General features: G+C 39.9%; 1 protein-coding gene across 1 annotated transcript; it reads left to right on the plus strand.

Moving 5' to 3' along the window:
* Nucleotides 1-1,694: 1,694 nt before the first annotated feature.
* LOC110068766 (protein HIRA-like) lies at nt 1,695-21,952 on the plus strand. The gene is made up of 32 exons (XM_020776174.2): nt 1,695-1,829; nt 2,383-2,445; nt 2,794-2,904; nt 3,445-3,535; nt 3,706-3,800; nt 3,972-4,067; nt 5,841-6,169; nt 6,545-6,601; nt 7,054-7,104; nt 7,344-7,414; nt 7,814-7,919; nt 8,086-8,299; nt 8,810-8,880; nt 9,492-9,577; nt 10,222-10,330; nt 11,040-11,098; nt 11,877-12,097; nt 12,349-12,377; nt 12,836-12,949; nt 13,291-13,354; nt 14,028-14,121; nt 14,542-14,604; nt 15,189-15,287; nt 15,698-15,756; nt 15,953-16,058; nt 16,992-17,114; nt 18,752-18,827; nt 19,298-19,385; nt 19,600-19,654; nt 20,313-20,361; nt 20,570-20,615; nt 20,884-21,952. Exons 1-32 carry the CDS (start codon nt 1,793-1,795, stop codon nt 20,952-20,954), a joined length of 3,003 nt encoding a protein of 1,000 aa, XP_020631833.2. The 5' UTR covers nt 1,695-1,792; the 3' UTR covers nt 20,955-21,952.
* The last annotated feature ends 254 nt before the right edge of the window (nt 21,953-22,206 follow it).

Here is a 22,206-nt window from a genome sequence, read left to right on the forward strand (position 1 = left end):
CAAATTTTCGCTGTAGCTAATTTTAGTATGGTTTCATAATGATAGCCGCCTTGATAACTCTTTTACAATTATAATACATTTTAACAACGTCGGGTTATTCTGGAATATTTAAGACGAGCCGATTTATGAAAATTGACTTTTTTCAGTTTTGTCCCTTAGAAGAACAGATGGCTTCTTCAAATATTATATCCATACAGTGTTGATAATACTCTTTGATACCGTAAATTTTTCGCAATTTGGCAGCGCACGTTTTCTACTTATTTGTTATTATGGCTACATTTTTCTTGCGCTTTACAGTCACGAATTTTGCCTCTTTTCGTGACCTTATATGGTCAAACATTACAAATATTAAAAAATAATAATACCGTAAATATGGCTTGCTTTACAGATTGAGCGACATTCCCGAGAGCTAATGAAAGGAGCCTTGAAGATAAAAGTATACCCTAAATTTTAATACTGAAACATACAAACGGAACTTACATAAATGCGATTTCCATGCGGAGGCTCTTTCTTTTGCGCGAGCCAACAATTTAGCGGGATTAAAAGTAGTTTCTTTTCTTTCTGGGCCGATGATAGTTGATGTCGTTTTTTTAAATTCTTCCTCCGAATCACCACTTTTTATCACTTGAGGTACTTTTAAGGTACCAAGAGAATATGATCTTGATACTTGTCATTTGAAGCCGTTTTGTCACTCTTCTTTCTTCTGCGCATATTTTCTCGATCGAAAGGAGTTAAATTTCGAGTAAAGTAGTCTCTAAATTAAGATCACGGAAACGATTGTGATGACAATTTTTCTCCCTTAATTTTAATTCATTTTTCCCCTCTCGTTGAGTCGCGAAAATTAAAACTCGCGATATATGCCACCATCGTTTTCGTAAAATTATATTTCGGACTGAGCTCATCTATGGTCGCTGTGCCATTCTACCGACACGTATTAAAAAAAGCTTATTTTGTGAATCACCAGGCTTGATTTGGCGTGATGATTTAAATATGCATGACTAGTAAAAAATCAAGCACAAAAACGATCAAATTAGAATTACTAAAAAAATAGGAAAAAAATAAAAATTAAAATTAACCGCAAAACAAGTTGTCTCCTGCCTCTGCAGCAAAACGACTCCAAGTGCAAAACTTTGCATATGAAAAATTAGTTTTGATTAATTAATACTCGTTTTCATATAGACATGTGAGCATGCTCCCCTTAAGCTCTAAAATTCGCGGCGAAGAACGTAAAAAACTGATCACTTGAGGTACTTTTAAGGTACCAAGAGAATACAATCTTGAATGTACTTGTCATTTAAAGCCGTTTTGTCACTTTTCTTTCTTCTGCGCATATTTTCTCGATCGAAAGCTTAAATTTCGGGTAAAGCAGTCTTTAAATTAAGATGAAACGAATACAGTGACAATTTTTCTCCCTTTGAATTCATTTTTCGCGCAAAAAAATGAGCGAACGAGTGCGATGTTTGAGCGGTGAAATCACGGCTCACAGCTTCACCCCTTCTGCACCTTGCTTAATGTTTTCGTTCTTCTCCGTGATTTTAGAGAAAATTAAAAGAGAGGGCCGCTATTTTATTTTCATATGAACAGACTCCTTTCGACTGGCCGTTTTATATATTATATTGACACTGGACATGGGCTCCAGTGGTGTGAATGCAGCTGGTAATCTGGGTACAAGTATGCGCCAGCGATGCTACATGTAGGAGCAGTATCAACCATGAGACTATCATTCAAGATGGCGGCTGGCATAGCTGGAAACTTTGTCTGAGAGACGTTATAAACTTTGGCTCTTCCCACAATGAGGTTACTAAAACCGGGCTGGGTTTCGCATGAAGGTAAGATGCTAGCAGATCGAGAGTTTTGTCGATGTTTTGTCTCTGTAATATTGCACGGGCGAGAATTGAAAAAACGCGCGTTAGTTTACTTGATCATTTGACGTTTAGTCTATCAGTGTGTTCAGCGCTTTAGTGTATACATCTTAGTGCTTACTGCAAATTTGTAGATTATCGTACTTTTTGCATATTTTGTAGACCATTTTTTGTGAACTGCATGCTGCAGCAAGTTTAATTCAAATGCCTTTTTTGTGATCAAAAGTCTTATCCAGATTTTACTAACTTACATGTAGCTCTAACGTTGTCAGTGAATATTCGATTTAAAATTATAGAAAAACGTGATTTCATCAGTTCCAAATGTGGAATGTAATTTATAAACACTGTTGCTTTATAACCTAATGGGAAAGGTGGGACTCACAAGTGCACTCATTCCGTGCAGTGCACATGTTTCCATATGATTTATATTTCTTGTCCATAAATGTACATGTATACAAGATATTTTAAATTCTTAAGATATTCAAACTTCTAATAAAGCACTTGTTAATGGTTTTCTCAGGGAGGCCACTCTTTTCCATTGACATTCATCCTGATGGTTCTCGATTTGTTATTGGTGGTCAAGGTGGGTATGGATTGTTTTCCAATCTTTAGCAGTGCTAAGTACTTTCCTTTTATTTGTCCTAGTAATTTCAATTTGCTTTTTATTGGCAGCCTTATAATTCGAGACAGTGAGTATATTATAAATGGAATTTCAGAAAACAATGAATGCATCAAGAGCCAGGCAAATTGACTGGTTCTGAGGATGTTTTTGCCCCCACCCACCCCCCCCCCCCCGCCCTACCCCCCTGGTTAAACCATCTGGATGAAAGTTTTTCTTATAAAGAAGTTCAGTTCAAAAAGCTTTGCCCGCCTGTGACAACCAGTTGTCCTCCTACTTAAAACGTCAATTTTCTCTTATTACACATGGCAGGAGATGACTCAGGGAAGGTTACAATCTGGAACATGGCACCGGTTCAAAATGAGGAAGATGAAATGAATGAAAATGTTCCAAAGTTATTGTGCCAAATGGACAACCATCTTGGTAGGTTATCTTTCTTAATCAATTATCTATAGCATTTAACGTCTGAATGTACTTTAATTTGCAGTTGCATTAAAGCTGGTGCATGCAATGTACAAACTGTACAAGGCATTGGGTGTCCGTTCACATAGTTGAACACATGGCAAAGTAAGAGATAAAAAAACAGGTAGACAAACCGTTTAAAATGGATACCCTGAACGACTGAATGGCTGCAGAAAAGTTTTGAATGGGTGAAATCAAACAGCTGAGCAGCTCAAGAAGACTTTGAATGGACAGCTGAGATGAATGTTTGAATAGTATCCCTGCCCACTTGAACAGCTGTTGAATGGCCTTTGAATGGCTCTTTATTTCAAAACAGCTGGCTAGAATGTCAGGAATGTCTGTGCATAAGAGGTCACATGTTATGGAAATTACTTGCTTGCTTGTGTGGTTGCTGACTGCAACCAGGTACATTTACTGTACATGTATAATTCATTTATTTAGTAAGCCTTGATTCTGCCAATAATTTATGTGCTATTTTTTTCAAACCATTCTTTTTTTCAGCTTGTGTGAACTGTGTTCGTTGGTCTTGTGGTGGCAAATATCTTGCTACTGGTGGAGATGACAAACTTATTATGATCTGGCAAATGGCAAGGTACATAAAAGAAACTACTGATAATAAAAAAAAAAAAAAATAAAGAAAGTTTTTGTAATTATAGCCAACAAATTATAACAATGATATCGATTAAGTAATAACTTAAGATTAAAAACATACTGTACACTAGATATAACTTTAGTTAATTAATTTGATCAAATTTTTGATAGGTACTTGGGTCCAACAGCAACATTCGGTGGAAATAGTGGCAAATTGAATGTAGAACAATGGAGATGCGTTTATACTTTACGAGGTCACACAGGAGGTGAGCCCATGACCACATTTACATGTATTCACATCAACTGTATTATAATTCTGAAATGCATGGGGATGCTGCTTTTGATATTACACAACTGTGCAGGTAGGTTTTATCTTTATTTTGTTTCGTTCTTCATTAAGCTGATTACTTTCTGACATGCACACTTTTCAATTATAGATGTGTTGGACATGGCGTGGTCACCCGACGACAGCTTCCTTGCATCAGGAAGTGTTGACAACACAATCACAATATGGAATGCTCAAAGATTCCCAGGTTTGTAACCTTGGTACAGCTTTGGAGGGTGATTAAATTTTCTGTTTTCTGTCTGTCATTAAGTCCCACTAGAAATGCAGTTTTAAAGTTTTGATTTCACATGGAAGTGAGTAGTGACTGCTGATTACAGTAGTAGTTTGGTGCACTATAGGTACTGTTTGGGTTCTGGATTGAAGCAACTGAGGTTTAAGCTTGGCTTGCTCAAGACAGCTCACTCTAACAGAGCCATCTCCCCATTCTGTCTGAGAACAAACAGGAACTATTAAATTCTCGGGGCACCCTGATGACATCCTGTGGCTGAAGGAGGAGGCAGGTAGAGGGGGAAACCTGCAACAACTAATTTCCTCAGTCAAGGCCGTGTTCTAAGAAAAATTACAAGGAGCCCAAAGTTTCCTAACCATGAAATCCTGGGTGCCCAGCACTTTAGCTTACATGTAGTGTATGTAAGTTCCAGTTGTCCAAAGGCAAAAGTTAGTCACTTGGAGTGTATGGTACCTGGCTGGGCGTTTCTAGAGCACATGCCCCTTCAAGGCTGCTGCCTAATGGGCACCCGGTTGCCTGAGGCCCCTAAGTTATGAATGCAGGCGACTAAAGTTTTGTTCAAGGAGCGCAAGTGGGCACCTAAACATGGAGTTTTCATTCCGATCTAATCTGTCCGATGACTTCAATCTTCTTATAAAAATGGGTCAAAAAATCATTCACACAATAAATTAAACGGAAAACAACAGCTACTCTGTTCCTGGTTTGCTATTATCACAAGAGATATGGGCCAAAACATGGCAACAAAGTCTCTCTCTGCTCACAAAACAGCCGAAAACAGTCATACATGTATTTTAAAATCGCCCTATAATGCATTGCAAGCTCAGTATTGAAAAAAATGTACATCATGTCTGCCAATGGATTGTGTCTCTGTTGATGCATTACTGATTCCAGTTTTGATAACAAATAGTTTTGGAATTGGAGTTATGATGCTGCTGACATTTTTCACAATTGAATAAAGATAAATTTGCTTAAATTCTTGGGCTTTTTTTTGCCTGATACTTTGACAAACTTCACTTACATGTACTGAATGAATTTCTTTAGTTTCTGAAAGGACTGTTTACGACTTAAAAGTTGAAATATTCAAGTAACTAGCAGGCAAACAGAAAACATCATTGCAATTCTTTGTGCATACTAGAGTTTATATTTTAAATATTAAATTATCAAACAAATAATCATGACTCTGCCCAAGACAAGAATATATTTTTTTCCAAAAGAGCTGCCAATATAATGTGGTAATGCTGTCTCAAAATCACCAAAAGCTGCACCACTTGCATAGAATACTGTAGTATTCTTCCTCAGTCATGACCTGATCACTTTGCTGAACACTTGATTTAGAAAATTTGATTGATAATTTAGACCGAATTATTAGTGTCTCATGGAAAATCTCAACAGACGGAAAGGGGCTACTCCTGCCCCCCCTAAATTTCCGCAACTCACTACACCCCCCTCCCCACCCCGCATCTTTCCCAACCTCCCCAACCCCCAGGAATGACCATGGCAAATTTTATCCTGGGCTCCTAAAAAAATGGCTTGGGCTTCTTAAAAATTTCCTTAGGCAACAGCCTTATGCCGGGCCTTCCAGAAGGAAAGCTATTTTGCATGCACACCGTTCTGTACATTGTTATCTTATGTTGGGTTTTACTGGTGGACAGAAAAGCTATCAGACTGATTTGACTGCTAGGATTTGATTATTGATTCTCTTTTTTTAAAGCTCTCCCCCTTGTTTTTCAGACATTGTAACTGTTTTAAAGGGACACAGTGGAATGGTTAAAGGCGTCACGTGGGACCCAGTCGGTAAATATCTTGCTTCTCAATCAGATGACAAGACTTTAAGGGTGTGGCGAACATCCGATTGGCAGCAGGAGAGTGCCGTTAGCGAGCCCTTTGCTGATTGCAGTGGCACGACACATGTCCTGCGCATCAGCTGGTCCCCGGATGGACACTATGTGGTGTCGGCACATGCCATGAACAATGGAGGTCCTGTAGCGAAGATCCTTGAGAGAGATGGATGGAAAATGAAAATGGATTTTGTTGGGCATAGGAAAGCTGTCACATGTGTGGTGAGGGTTCTAAATGATAAATAAGGTTTACAACTTGTGAAGTTTTACCTTAATTAAAGATGTCATCCTGTCCTCAATAAAAAGAGAAATTTTGATAAAGTACAAAAAATAAAACTACAAGAAAAACATAATTTTGGGAACAAACTTTTCTTTACCTGATTTTTCCTATATTTGCTACTGTCCTGTAGGAGGCTCATAATTCAGCTAAGGGTTGAGAGGGGGAACAAGGAGAAAATTTGCCAATAGCTCATAAATTGTTAGGGAATGGTTTCAAATTCTGCTATACTCCAGGCAGGGAATGTAGTTGCACAGCCATGTACAGTAATCAATCAAGCTTAATTGACTTATTGTGAAATTGCATGTGCCTCTGAACAGAGATTTAACCCCAAGCTGTTTGTGAAGAAAATCGGTGAGGACTCACCCAGACTCAAGGTACATTAATCTTTGCTCTTTTATAATTTATTTAGTATTTATCTATATGAGGTGCAAGGTAAAGCATGATCTATATTAGACTGAGAGTCATTCTCACTAGCCTGCAAAATAATTCCTTACTAGCAAGATAACTATATTCCAAATTAAATTAACACAATATAATTTCATCTCTTAAAGTACACTTAGTAATTTGTTAGTGATTTGAATTCCTGAATAGATATACAAAATAACTTCACTTGCATGTTGGAGAAACAAAGGATAGAATCCTCTAGCTGAAATACAAAGTCCTGGGCTTTTGGATATGACTTTCTTTGCTCATTGCAAAATTATATCCAATCCTTCAACTAACTTCAACTTCTTTGGAAATCTTAGTAATATTTGAGTCAAGGTACATGAAAATGCATGTGTTTGTACTACACACATTTACAATAGTTTGCTCTGTTTTTCTCTAGCAATATTCTTGTTGTGCAATTGGAAGCAGAGACAGATCACTTTCAGTATGGGTAGGTTCACATTTTGAGTTAAGAAATATAAAGTAAGATTTACTTTGTAAGCCTGGGCAGAGTGAAAAGCACTGTATGAACCAGCACTACAATCATCTCAGCAGTGTATGGGAAACCTTACCAGGGTTTAATACTTAAACATGTTTATACCCAATGCACCAAATACCGAAATAAAGTATACAATACATTGTGTAATTATAATGGAATTATAATTGATTGTGTGTTGTTTATCACAACAGTTAACATCCCTTAAGAGGCCCCTGGTTGTCATGCATGACTTGTTCAATCACTCAATCATGGATGTGTCCTGGTAAGGCTGTTATCTATAATGTATAACCCAGTGTCAGATGCCTGATAACAAACACACAAATGTCTATGCAAGGGCCATTTGTTGGTTGAACATAATTGAATTATAAAAAGCAGACTTGGAGCATGCAGAGTTAAATTGATACATGGGTCAAGGTTAAGTCTGCATGCGAGTCAAGTCTACGCCCCCCTGGATGGGGTGCTAGTCCATCACAAGGCTACCCCCAGCATTAAGTTTGACGGTACCCATTCCTACATCTGGGTGGAAAGAGGCACTGTGAGAATAAAGTGTGTGCCATTCCTCCCTACTACTTGAAACAAGTCAGTTGTTACTTTTATTCTTCACCTCGTTTTATTGTTTGTTTGCTGATTCTTTTTTTGTTCCCTTTTTTTGTTGTTGCAGGAGTGATTCAGGATTTCAGCTGCTGGTGTGTTCCTGGGATGGAACAGTGGCATATGCAGATTTCACAGCAGAGGAAGTTGGTAGACCAATGTCAGAGGAGGAAAAGGTACATGCAAATGGGCATGTTTTTGTTATCAGACTATAAATAATCCCTTTAATTAAAAAAGTCAGTCAGGTATCATATTTGCCTTGTCAGAATGCAATAACTACATGTAAAGGTACTACACACTCTAGTCACCTTGCAAACTTACATTTAATCTTGTTCTGTACAGGAAAAGTTTCACAAGCAAGTCTATGGTGTTAGCATTAGTAGTAGCAAGTCCAACTTTGCCAGTTCAATCATTGAAAATCCTGAGATGCTGAAGATACAGCAGAGGCATGTTATGAAGCAACAGACACTAGCCAACACTAACAAACCTCCGGCACCTCCTCCTCCGCTGATCCCGTCTGGGACACCCACTAAACAGGACTCATCCACAATGAATGGTATGTGTGATTGTTTCATATTACCCCTTTCTAGCCTCAGGCTCAAAGACAATACAACTGTACAATTGTACACTTTGGTTACCTTTGCACACTGGTGGGTGAATAACAAAATGTCCTGGTTTGGTTACATCTCCAGAGATTTTGAATCTGAGATCTTAAGTGAATACATGTACTTGATGGAATACTGTAAAGTCTGCAATGTTTTGTATATTAAGCAGTCCTTCAATTGAATCCAGAAAATTTTCCACCTGCTTGGTGACTGTTACGTGCCATGATTGTCAATGCATGTAAGAATTCTAAACAGTTGGGAATTATCCACAAACATAAATACTCTTAAACTATAAGTGCACCTGAACAATTAATGTTTACGGAAAAAATCTCCCTAAGCATGCATGAAATCAAAACATTTTTGTAAATTGATGTTTTTCTCTATTCTCATAACCTGTCTGCCTGGAATTGTATTGCTGTCATTATGAGAAATTAGAGATTGATATACATTCTGTCTTTCAGGGAGCACTCCCAGTAAAAGTCCTACATATTGCTTAACCAGTCCAGTCACCAAAAGCCCAGCAGATCTTGTTGTAAGTGTTTCAAGTGTGTACTGTGTACATGTATCATGTACAATGTGAGTCAAAAGTGTTGGGATTCTTATCTTGACCCCTTAGTACTGCATGCTACAGTTTTCACTAGCATGGGGGGCAAGTCGAATGGACTCCTTTAGCCCCTCTCCATGGACAACTTTTACTGTTGCTATCGGGGGGGGGGGGGGGGGGGAGTGGGCGGAGAGTTCAAGAATTCAAAAGCAAGGATGAAAATACCTTTTTATAACGGCAGCAGTACAGTATGTTGACCTTTTTTGAGACTACAGATTGTACTTCTCAGACAAGTCTCCCAGCTTTTTTGACCTGTTTTGCACCTGTTTGCACATCCTGAAATAAAAAAAAGTTGGAGTCTGTTAATACGCCTTGTATACCTTCTTGGCTTCTTCAACCCATTATACAACCTGTACGGAATAATACCAACAAAGGTCTATACTAAGGAATACAATACTAATTTATTGCTCATATTCTAGATTTTTATTCCTTCTCCTGTGAAGTCGTGCGTTAGATTTTCCCATGAACTGACGAGTGTTTTAAGGTAAAATAAGTTGTACGTACTTTACCTCTGACCTTAGCATTTTTCTTTCGTGCAGAATGTGAAGGAGAAACAAGTGGAAACAAGGACAAAAGATGGCCGCCGCCGTATAACTCCACTATTGGTTTCAACCATGGAAGTTAGGTGTGTTGTGTGTCTCTTCTTCTTTTACCCTGGATTGCTGTTGCTGCGGGTGCTCCATAATGTTCAGGGCAATTCTCTCTTTCATCTCACCCCACGAGAAGTTAGCCTTATAAACTGATTCAACTTCATACTCAGTCGCTACATACTCTAAGTAGTTCTTACTTTCTCTAAGATTTTAAATTGTGCGGCCATTTTCCCGCTCGCTTTGATCCATTTTCACAGAGCTTTGAGGATAACCGAGCGTTCCTTGGTCAATACGTAAAGCTGTCTTAAGGGAACTCAGTCACGGAACTTTGAGTTATTTTGCCGGCCACGCACAAAATTACCTTTTAATTGAAGGAAATCTGAAAATAGTAGTTTATTAAGATAGAAAACACCAAAGAGTTAAAAATAAACCATAAAGGAACAAGCATAGTTGAGGATGGAGAAGATAACCACGAATTACAAACGACGAAGTTGAAAAATTTAGGCTAAACTTTTCAATATGCGCAAATTGTGACTTTGCTCCTTTAAGCTGAATTGTCTACGTGTTATAGATGAACGGCCCTACAGTGTGAAGCTTGGCTTTCTTCTAGAACTCTGCACAAACAAACTACATTTGTATTTTTTTTTTTTTTTTTTTTTTTTTTTGATCTGTTCAACAGTGATTCACCGCTTCCATTTGGAGGCTCCTCGACGGCCATCTCGCCCCCGGGTAACTCGAACCTGAGCAGTACATCACAGGCATCGTCCGCTATTCCAACCACGAGTCAGGTAACAAACTGAACACTTGTCTTCTGATCAGGAATCTTCGTTTGGAAGACTACACTGAACCATAAATTTACAAGCCAAAATAGCATACCCCAAAATTGACCACACAAAAATTGTAGTACGTGTAATTATTTGATTCCTCTCTAGTACTTCTCGGATGGTTCGCCGGAAGTCAATTCCATTTGAGCATTTGGAACTCCCCACAACTTGTGGAAGCCGAAGATATGTGTTTCGGGACGAATCTGTAGTATCCACTTTAACTCAACGTTTTCTTGCCATTGTTCGCTCGGACTGAAATCAGTGCTCCTAGAGCTCTCCGCGATGTTTACAAGTTAGCCTTTTCTAGGCTCTCTTTTGTGGTAGCCTGCGTTGCAGCCGGACGTTTCATAAAATCCCACATATACCAGACTATACCGGCGGTTTAGACTGTCTGCGACGCAGGCTATTTTGTGGGGGTAAATTTTTTTTTTTAAAATCAGTTTAAAATGGCTCGTTTGTGACAGAGTAGTTAAGACTCGACAACAGTTTTATACAGAATTTGATTTTCCCGAGAGTAATGACCGCCTCAAAGATATCACCCGAAGTTTTGTTAAATAAACTAACCGTGAAAGCGAACCTCTCACTACTTCCTGATCCGGAATTCTACAGGATGTAAGTTCTTATCTTACAAGGTTAGGAAAAGCTTGTTAATGTTTTACTTATTGTGATCTAGACTTTGGTGGCTCTGGACTCTAGAATTGGGGAAAATGCGACTACTGGATTTACTAGCAAGTAAGAGGCATTTAACTACTGTCATTTAATTATTAGCAGTTCAGGTGTACAACCCTGTGTGGCTCACAGTTCTCTGTGATCTACTAGCAAACATGTTTACAAAGCCTTCAATGCAGTATTTTTAAATTCATGTGGTACTGGACAACTTTGATGAGAAAACAATTTGTGGCGCAAAGAATTTTACGGACAACTGAGATAAGCACCTGAGTTTCATAGTTTTACGTTTCACAGCTGCGTAGCTTTGTCCCTTCAGCATTACATGAAGTATAGTCCCGGCTGAGGTCATGTAGAGTCCTAATTGATTTATAGTGGATTGATAGTCAAGTTCGAACTACATGTAAGCCACATGAACCATGCAATCCAAGATGTGCCATGAAATAAGACAGCACCTCTGTAGCTTTAGTAAGCACTTTTGACAAACTCGCTGCATACGTTTAGGCAAGAAAGCTGTTTACAAAATTATGTGCTAACCTGTGTAGCGGAGGGATTTCGCGCTACTAATTACTATATCTTAGAACAGTTTTCAATCGAGGGTTGTGAACCCAAACCAATGTAATCACTGTAGCCAATCACAAAGGACACAGACAATCCAATGTAGCCAATCAACACTTGAAGTAAATACATGTCGCTGACTCGAAGCGCGGGAAAACGCGTTAGAATTAGTCTCAACTGGTTTTGCTTTTACTTCTGATTGGATGAAAAAGTGGCGCGAGTTGTAGCGTAGAAGTTCAAAATCAATTACTTTTCAACGTTCAAGTGAAAACCGCACTATCTTTAGATCTAAAGACAAGACTCCAGAAAAAGTCGAGATTCTTCCTGTAAAAACCGTCTCCGCTACCATGAAGCCCATCACGGCAGCAAAAGCTGCCTCTACAACGACAACAACTGCATCAGTGACAGCTGCGACAACCACGGCTACCACCATTGCAGTGAAGAGAAAGGCAGATGCTCCCACAACATCACATAGTAAAAGAGCAAGGAAAGATGGCAGCACTTCTGGTTTGTATCCGTTGAATTTAATTTGCTGTTTTATTTAAAAGTTATTCGTAGTTAGTCCTGTCGGGTTTGATGGGTACCATCGCATGTCTCTGACAGCACTTTCTTTTCGTCCAAGCGAGTACGTGTTTTTGTTCTAACTCGCTGCAACAGTTTTCGCGCTCTTTCCAATTTCAGTCTTAGCGTCGAGTTCAACTCCTAGAATGCTTATCGATTTGTAATATAATTATTGATTCTACTCTTTTCTTTTTTAGGTTCAAAGGGTTCCAGTAGCTCAAGTACGGTAAGTACATTTTTTGTAGCCTTTAGTATAGCCTGGAACGATTAATATATATATAAAGTGAATAACGTTTCACAGTACGTTGTGCGGTTCATTCCTAAACTTCCATCACTTTCTCGACAAACCTCGGACTTCAGTTCAATTGAGATGAAAGAATGCGACATTTTCATCTAACTCTCGCTGTGCTGGGAGGACGGTCAAATGTCGACAACATTTTTCTTTATGCGTGATTTTTCTCCACTGCGATGAAGGATAGAGATGTTTGAATGATTAGCTGAAAATTTGAATTCTCCTAATTGTTACCATACATTTCTTTAAAAATTAGCACTGAGAATTTATTTGTACATCAAAGCGGTATCCATTGTTGGATGGTTTTCTTTATTCTCGTCACCTGAATGCTTGACATTGTATTGTTCATGCGAAACAGAAATCGGATTTTGATCACTCCTGTTTCTTCACAGTCCAAACAGAGAGATGATAGAACAGACCAAGAGGAAAGTGTTGATGCTTCTTCGCACATAAGGCACTCTGTCGCCATTCCTTACCCGACTCCACAGAAAAGCCTCACAATGCAGGTAACTGGGTTACTGTCTAAAGGATGACAAATGAAAATGGAGCTTGACAGAGAAACGCCCCCGCCCCCCCCCCCCCCTGAGAATCCCACATCCCGTTAATTTTGGCTTGCGTTATTCTGTTTCCCGTTATTTCCAATTGCAACGATTAACGGTTTTCCCGCTTGATGTCCTGTTTGATCTGATCTAAATGTCTCATATCCCATCATTTTTTCTCCTAGATATCCTGTATCCGGTTAATTTTTTATCTAAATTTCCCGTTTCCCTAAAACCCGTAATTAATCTATAGTAACACTCCTGCTGCTGCTTATTTTTTTTTTATTCTTTTTTAATCCTTGCTACAGATCAAAGGTTCTGGAGGCGAATGTGCCCTTACGCTGGACTTAGATAACAACTTGGCTAGCCAGGGTAAAGTGTTTACGTACAATCATCCAGTGAAGACAGTATATCGATACAGTAACTGTTGTAATTTAATTTTAGCCGGGTTTTCACAGCAGTATGTGAGGCGTTTGGATCATTACTGTTTTCCTGGTAGTATGCTAGTCCATAGTTTGATGGTGTAGATAGAGGGGATGTATGGATAAAGCGATACTGTGAAAGTAAAAAAGCTCATTCACAACTTTGTCTGACTCTTAAAGGAGCTGCGTCGCGGTTTGCGCGTCTGGAAAGTTTCGCCTAAATTTGTCAAGTTCGTCGTTTATAATCCGTGGTAATCTTCTCCATCCCATCCTTGTTCCATTATGGTTTATTATTATCTTTTTGGTGTTTTTCTATCTTCGCAAACTACTTTTTTCAGGTTTCCTTCAATTTAACGGACAATTTTGTACATTGTCAACTTGAACATAACTCAAAATACCGTGACTGAGCTCCTTTAACCCGTGCAACGACCATTTGTGCCGCAAAGTCTGTCAGCTCAGGTGTAAGAAAAGTTTAAAGTGATAGACGATCACCCAGCAACAAAGCGAAGTTCTAAGAGCAGGCACGTTTAATAATATCGCACCAACATTTTGAACAATGAATTTGAACAACTTTGCACCGCCTTCATCAGTCTTTCTTTATTTATTTGCACTGACTCTTTTAGGACCCAGAGTGCATGTCCTGAAGTGCGGTACCGCTGGTAACCCGCTATGGGAGACCGTTATAATGAGCCCTGGTATAGCCCTGGCTGGTAATCGGTGAGTGTCTGTGACGTGCATTAGGCTTTCCGTGAGTACGGATTTCACGCAATATCAACAATTTTTCGTATTTTTCAAATAAACAAAAAATCACCCCCATAGTTAATCTATGCATGCCAGCATACATTTCTTTGTAAGAAATTGTAAGTTAGGACTCCCATATTCTTATGAGTTTGCAACGAATTGTAATGAAACTTCACTTATTTCCTAAATTGAAGCAGTGCGGTTTATTTTTTGTTTGAATGAAGAAATCGGAAAAGCGTGACATCGCTAAAAAGGTCCATATATTATTTATCTTTATTAATATAACTAAAATAAAATGTCCGAATGATGGAAAAATTCCGCCATTATTGGATAGCCGTCTATGGTATAATGTCTGCCATGTTCATACATTTTTTGCCATTGTGTTTTATTTTGAAGGCAAGTGATCTGTGTTGCTTGTGAGAACAGAAGTATCGACATGTTTTCATCCACTGGACGAAAGTAAGTAACCAACTCCTGCTTTTATTCGGGTCGTACAGTTCTGTTTTGAAACATCGTCAAGTATAAGCATGGAAAAACCAGTCGAACCTCCCAAGTTGTCGCTTGCTGGGGTGGATCCAGGATTTTTCATAGCGGGGCTGATGGGGGGGTGGGGGGGGAGGGGGGGAGGTGGCTGGTCATTTAGGATTGCAGAATCAATGAGGTATGTTCCCAAAATGTTGCAATTCGAGAATTGGAACTTAATTGAAAACCGTTTCACTAGAAATATTAGCAATGCCACAAAGTAGAAATCACAATGACGTACTTGTTCAGAGAGTTTGCCTTTAGTTCTGCCATAATATTCACAACCTTTTTTAAATATTTTTTTCTTTTGTTTGAACTGATCGAGTCATGCGCGAATCCTTTCAGTAACAAACAAAAAATAATTCCTGATTTGAATAAAAATATTTACAGAGTCTGCTCTGAAAAACTGAAGATATTTTAAATAGATGACAAACTACCTATTTGAAGATAGCAGTTTTCCAATTGTGTCATCCGAGTGACGTGCTTGCTTTAGTGACACCTTGATGTCTGTTTTTGAGTAGAATCCTGCCATCCATGGTGTTAGACTCGCCAGCCTCCATTCTGCAGTGCAGTCGTCATTACGTCATGGTCGTCACCTCCTCTGGAGGAGTTTTCGTTTGGTGAGTATTACATGAAGATCTCTTTGTAAAACCTTCTGCTCCCCAGAAGATTTCCTGCGTTTATATATAACAGTTGTCAGCAAATATCAGATAACCGTTTCCCTTGAAGTTTTTAATCTATTTGTTATTATTATTTTTCGGAATGAATAGGCGAGGAAAACACAAATTGTGTTTTGTGTTGTAGATTATGAGTAGTCCCTCTTTCGCCTAGTTCGTCGCGCGTCACGCGAAAGAGACGGCAAGAAAAAAATGGCCGCGTGAAATCGCGCGGCCATATACGGTTGCGCTCGACGGACTATAAAGCGAAAGAGGGACTACTCGTAATCTGTTTGTGTTGTCGTTCATATGCTGTTTGAAAAGAAGACTTGTTTTCACGACGCTACATTTCAATGACATTTACTTTCAAATAGGGACACGAAGAGGGTCGCTGCTGTGCTGAAAAACGAGCCAGTTCTTCCACTCTTATCGGGTAAGTTCTGACTTTACAAAATCGACTTTTTTTGGTTAGAGCATTCTTATATTGGTCACTGGAACTTCTGCGAGGTTTTTCTCTTGTTTTTTCCTTCATAAGTTGAAGTGAAATCAAAAGAATAGTGATAATGTCAGTAAATATTTTTAGCTCGCAAACTGACTTGCGTATTTGTTCGTGCTTTCTGCTTATCCAGGTCCTGATATCACCATCACCCGAGCCTCAATATCAGAACGCGGGTTTCCCATCATCACTTTGTCCAATCATGCTTCGTACTCCTTTGACACATCCGTCGGGGCCTGGTGAGGAACACATTATGACTAAAAGGTTTTAGGCCCAGCGCAAAGAGTGAGATTTAAAAGTGTTATTTTGACTGAAGCATACTTAACAAATTGATGTCAGTTTTTTATGCGTCTGTCCTCTTATTGATGATAAACTGCCTCGTAACATTGTCAAAGTGGCTGTGGAACCACGAGCCGTAGGCGAGTGGTTCCGTAGTAAACTTTGACAATGTTTTGACCAAATTTATCATCAATAAGAGGACAGACGCATAAAAAACTGACGTCAATTTGTTTTTTTTCAATAACAAGACCCCAAAATGGTCAAATAACGGGAATAAATGAGGTGAAAAGACGCCGTAAACTTGCCGTAAACAAAGATAAGTGAATTATAATTCAAAATGACGCGAACATTATCAATAGCTTTTCTCGCTTTTTGATTGGCTACTTAAAAAAGTCAATAATATCTCATTGGTTAAAAAGTTGACAGTTTGACAGCTGAAAGTTGAACTTGTAAGCTTGCATAAAGTAAACTTTTATCCGTCTGTACTCTTATTGATGATAAAAATGAGCCAATCAGCGCGCGAGAAATTAGACAGTTATTGTAAAAATTGTTTATGGCCAATCTACTACTGCTGTGCCAGCTCCTCTCTAGCTTTTGAAGTCCGAGGCTTGCTTGTAAGTTCTGTCAAAGGAGCTCAGTCACGTTATTTTCAGTCATTTTGGCCACGCACTAAATTACTTTTAAATTGAAGGAAGCCTGAAAATAATAGCTTACCAAGATAGAAAAACACTAAAGAGTTAGTGTAATAATTTAACAAAGGAACAAGGACGCCTAAGAATGGAGAAGATTAACACGGATTACAAACGACGAACTTGGAGAATTTGGGCCAGACTTTTCAAGATGGGCAAAGCGTGACGTAGCTCCTTTAATATGCTTCTTCGCATCCCTTGCAGGGTACAGCTGATCTATGCTGAAGACCTCTTGGCCATCAACTCTGACCATCAATCTGTAGCACCATCCCAAGATCCTCTACAGGCAAAGGGACCTCTTGCCCAGCTCCAAGGGCAGAATTCCAGGTTGTTAAAAGCCTTGTGCACGGTGTTGCTTATCACAGTAATATTTAACTAATCAGTTGTGTTTGATTGTAATTTATCTTAAGTAGAAGCTTACGTAGCTTATAGATTTCTCACAAATTTTTCATTTAAATTATCCAGATTGTAGCTTTTGGAATTAGCCGGGAAGCTTTGTGCTTATGTTCCTTAGGTCTTAATTAAATAATGCAAAAACAAACTGAAAGTAAACAAAAAAATGTTAATACCATGCTGAAATAGCTGAAAAGCTGGGGACATTTACTACAGTAGAGGCTTCGCTATCTCGAACTTGGTTACCGCAAATTCCTTTCTCTTATTATACTTTTCAATCATTAACAGTTTTTTACATCTCCAACTCTCTTGAACTTTTCGTTTTTCGTGAGGGTTTGAGGTTTTGGGATACAACTGTAGACTACTCACGTGACAAGCGAAAAAGTTATTTCTTAGGTTCCGTCCACACTACGCCCGAGGAGCTTGAAAACGCAGCTTTATTTCTACGGTCAGGCCTACCGTCCACACTAATCCGGCACGAAAACGCAGCTTTATTTCTCCGGTCAGGCCTACCGTCCACACTAATCCGTCACGAAAACGCAGCTTTATTTCTCCGGTCAGGCCTACCGTCCACACTAATCCGTCACGAAAACGCAGCTTTATTTCTCCGGTCAGGCCTACCGTCCACACTAATCCGTCACGAAAACGCAGCTTTATTTCTCCGGTCAGGCCTACCGTCCACACTAATCCGTCACGAAAACGCAGCTTTATTTCTCCGGTCAGGCCTACCGTCCACACTAATCCGTCACGAAAACGCAGCTCCTTTCTCCGGTCAGGCCTACCGTCCACACTAATCCGTCACGAAAACGCAGCTCCTTTCTCCGGTCAGGCCTACCGTCCACACTAATCCGGCACGAAAACGCAGCTTTATTTCTCCGGTCAGGCCTACCGTCCACACTAATCCGTCACGAAAACGCAGCTTTATTTCTCCGGTCAGGCCTACCGTCCACACTAATCCGTCACGAAAACGCAGCTTTATTTCTCCGGTCAGGCCTACCGTCCACACTAATCCGTCACGAAAACGCAGCTTTATTTCTCCGGTCAGGCCTACCGTCCACACTAATCCGTCACGAAAACGCAGCTCCTTTCTCCGGTCAGGCCTACCGTCCACACTAATCCGTCACGAAAACGCAGCTCCTTTCTCCGGTCAGGCCTACCGTCCACACTAATCCGTCACGAAAACGCAGCTCCTTTCTCCGGTCAGGCCTACCGTCCACACTAATCCGTCACGAAAACGGAGGTTTTCGAAAACGCTGTTCAAACCGGAAGAATTTGAAAACGCCAGCAAGCGTTTTCGTGTGGACGGAAAGCATTTTGAAAACGGAGCTTTTCGAAAGGATGGCGTCACGATAATCATGTGATTTCTCTGTCCGAGTTTTCCTCAAACGCAAACCTAAAATGACCGCTGATTGTTGCGTTTTCAAACTCCCCGGCGTAGTGTGGACGGAAAACATTTGATACGTTTTCAGAGTGAAACCTCCGTTTTCAGCTTCATCCGGGGTATTGTGGACGGGGCCTCAGAGTTTGCGCTGTGGATTATTTTTTAAACCTTGTCGTGTTGTGTTTTGCAGGTTCGGTCGTCAGTCCTCGAGAATGTTCCGCTCCAATCCAGGAAGACAACAGTCTGCGACTGCAGTTCACTTGGAGGTCAGTTACAAGCCGCTGCAGTTTTTGGACAGCTCTTTTTAGTATATTCTATATCGCTGTTAGGTTGTATATGTCGTACAAGAGCGTAAAAGCGTGCGCGACAACGTCCAAAGGTACCGCAAACTGCCGCTTACAAGCCCTGAGACCAAACAACTTCATAACGGGTTTTGAATGGACTTATAAACGGAGGAGGTTATATCATCTCCATAGAAGTATTACACAATGAATACGCCGTAAATCTGCAAATTAGGCTTCAAACAAGGGCTTGTACGTTAAATACACGCGTGGAACGTTTGTCTGTACCGTGCGATCAACCTCTTCAGATCACACTAAAACGTTTGTTTTAGAATGATATCGTGGTCGCAGTTGTTACTGTGGAACTTCTCTTTCAGGCGACTAAATAGTCTGAGAGTAGCGCGAAGAATCTTGTGTAAGCAAGTCATTCCAGTTAATCTTCTTTCTTTCCTTAGAACCAGTTGTCGTCATGCGTCGCATTGGGGTCTGGTAAAGAGTACTACTTCTGGCTGACAACGTACGTACGGTATCTTTCTCAAGCAGGTTAGTGGTGACTGTTTTTATTTTACAAATTACTGTCATATCCTTTTTTTGTTCTTCAAAATCGTCCCATCTTTGGAGTCTATTCATTCCTTCTTAGGTGCATTTGACTTGTCGGACTGGTCCTGTCAATGACTCTTCTTGTCTTCCTGCTCGTTCAACATCGTGAGCTTTCAGGACTTTTTCTGTTCAGTGATGTGTACTTTTTTCCATTCAGGCTTTGAATCACGGTTAAGGGAAGTCTGTGAAGAGCTGCTTGGACCACCCCACAGGTAAAGTTGAATCCGTCGGAATCTCACAGGGACATAAAGAAACATACAACTTATTTTTGTTACAACGGTTCCAAGCTTTACAAGAGTGGTTTTCCTACTCTTGGCAGCGGTTATCTGTTTCCCGCGCTGACTCACTAGGACGTGTTTCCCCGCGCTATGCGTCAGCTACATGTATTTGCTCTTAAGTTTTGATTGGTTCACTGGATTGTCTATCTCTGTGATTGGTTAGAGCGATTACTTTGGTTTTGGTTTCACGACACTCGATTCGAGAGCAAGTTCGTGAGTGTTTTCCGCCAGTTCGACTAATTCTTCCCTTTTTTTGGTGGAGACAGATATTCCTCGAGCCTGCAGGTATTTCAGCTCTGGAACCATCCAGGTTTTAAAAATTTACTTCCTTTTCCGCCAAACCAGCCATAGCTTTCCATAACTTTCTTGTATTTTCGCGACAACTTTCGCCGCATTAGCCTCGCATTCATGCGAATGGGCCCACTCGTCCCAGGGCCATCGGGGAATACGAATATCGTCTATTGCCTGATTACTCTCGACAGTCAATTGAAACGCGCTCTATAAGTTATTGAAACGGTATGTTAAAAAACAAAGGGAGGTTGCCTTGAGCATTTCATTTGTGTGTCCTTAATGCGCTTTTCTTTTATTGTAGATCGGTAGGACCTCAGGATAAGAGCTCTAGTTGGAACCCATCTATACTGGTAATGGCAACGACAACAATCCTACCAAAACTACGAATTACCTTAATATAGGAAATTAATGCTGAATTTAGGTCGCATTAACTGTTAATTAAATGAAGCGTTAATTTCAATTAGCGTCTTAATTATCGCGACAGTATTTTCCTTTATATTTTAATCTCTTGTGTCCTTCTAAATAGCTATTTTAAGTGGAATTCATTTCTATTTACAGGGATACCAGAAGAGAAACCTTTTACGCGAACTGTTACCTCATATTGGTAAGTCTTGACAGTTTTTCCGCGTAACGGTTCGTCATGAATTTCGCTGCCGGGTAGTCCTAAGTGGTAGCATCCGTCTTGAAATGCATTAATTAGTTACGGTTTAGCGTGATAGCGCGCTCTCGTGTTTAAGTTTCGCGCCTGCTCTCGTCTGCGTTTCGCATTGGCTTTCGTGCGAACGAGCGAGCCGGAAACAAAAGAGCCTATTTGTAGTCTAGTAACGGCTAGCGAGCGATTTCTTATAACTTGTCCTTTTTTTGACTTTCAGGGACAAATATTCGTTTACAGAGACTCTTCACGGAATTCAGAGAACAGCTAGACGCGCTCAACGTGCGGTAAAGTACTGATGTGTATTGTAAAATGAACTTTTTGAGGCCTACCTTACACTACAGTTGAATAGATAGCGTGGCGTATAACGAATGTCACGCACCACGTGGCTCACATCACGCGTCACGGAAGCCAGATGTCTGGAGGTCGATCACGTAGTTTCTCCCGCGACGTTGGTGACGTGTATCCGCTGATAAACAGCGTTGTGTACGTTTGGCTCACAAACAGGCGACAGAAAAAAAACATTGCTTAGGACAGACTTGGTTATTTGTCCTGCGGTTCCTTCGTTTGTCTCCTCTTTACGCTTGGACAAGGACTTGATAACTTTCCGTGCGCTGTTGAGGCGTGGTAATAGGGAGTTTACGAAACCACGACGGCGACGCCGAGGGCAACGTGGAATAAGAAATGAATTTATATTTTACCTGCGAATCTCGCGATACTCTAAAGTCATTTACTTTGTTTATCACTGTCAAAACTATCACGAAACTGAATCCTGAACACAGCGATAAATTTGAAATAAAAGTTTGAAAAATTAGCCGTCGGGGTTCACGTTCTCCAAACAACGCAAAATTTGGTCATTTCACGTTGTTGTCGTGCAGAGGACGGCAAAGAAATGTACCAAGAATTATAACGCACGTTCACAGCCATTGTACTGCTCATTAATTATTTTGTACAGTGACATTCCCGTTGCTGTTGTCGTCACTATCACAGATATCACTATCTTTGATGCCACTGGCTTCTGGTTTGTTAGTTATTGCAAGCATATCTCTTCCTTGGTTTAAGAGTAGCCTGCTCATTACAAATATCTAATGTAGTATGCTGTATGGATATTCTAAAATATGGATTTTTGTGAGCTATTACAGGCGTGAAACTACTTGTATAGAAGCTTTTCAACAAAGTTGGAAGGGATTTTAAACCGGCAAGCTTATGTCAGCTTGGAGCTGACCGGTACTAAAACGTATACAAAGTTCTGAAAAACGTTAAATGTCATTAAAAACTGTTTTAAAACTGCTGTTCTCAATTTTCACGCTGGGTTTGTCGAGATCGGTTTCTCGTTACAGTAGCAATCTTCACACATTCTTAGATTCAAAATCAGTCTTAAGGAACATTACGGAAACATTCTTTGAAATGTTGGAAGTGAACGTTGTGGAACTTTTTACGATATGTTTTGGAGCTATTAACTTAGGTGGCAGAATGAAGTATTTGAGAGTTCTATAAATGAGTGAAAGAGCTTCTCTGTAACTGGACTTTGATGAATGGATAA

This window comes from Orbicella faveolata, unplaced genomic scaffold (assembly GCF_042242905.1).
Source record: "Orbicella faveolata isolate gen_17 unplaced genomic scaffold, um_ofav_v1 contig_47, whole genome shotgun sequence".
NCBI lineage: Eukaryota > Metazoa > Cnidaria > Anthozoa > Scleractinia > Merulinidae > Orbicella > Orbicella faveolata.

Bases quoted from the DNA above. Each gene is read 5' to 3' on its own strand.
- LOC110068766 (XM_020776174.2), top strand. From the start codon at position 1,793: ATGAGGTTACTAAAACCGGGCTGGGTTTCGCATGAAG. The intron at 12,098-12,348 runs GTTTGTATCCGT...TTTCTTTTTTAG, and splicing joins GAAAGATGGCAGCACTTCTG to GTTCAAAGGGTTCCAGTAGC. The intron at 15,288-15,697 runs GTGAGTATTACA...ACTTTCAAATAG, and splicing joins TCTGGAGGAGTTTTCGTTTG to GGACACGAAGAGGGTCGCTG.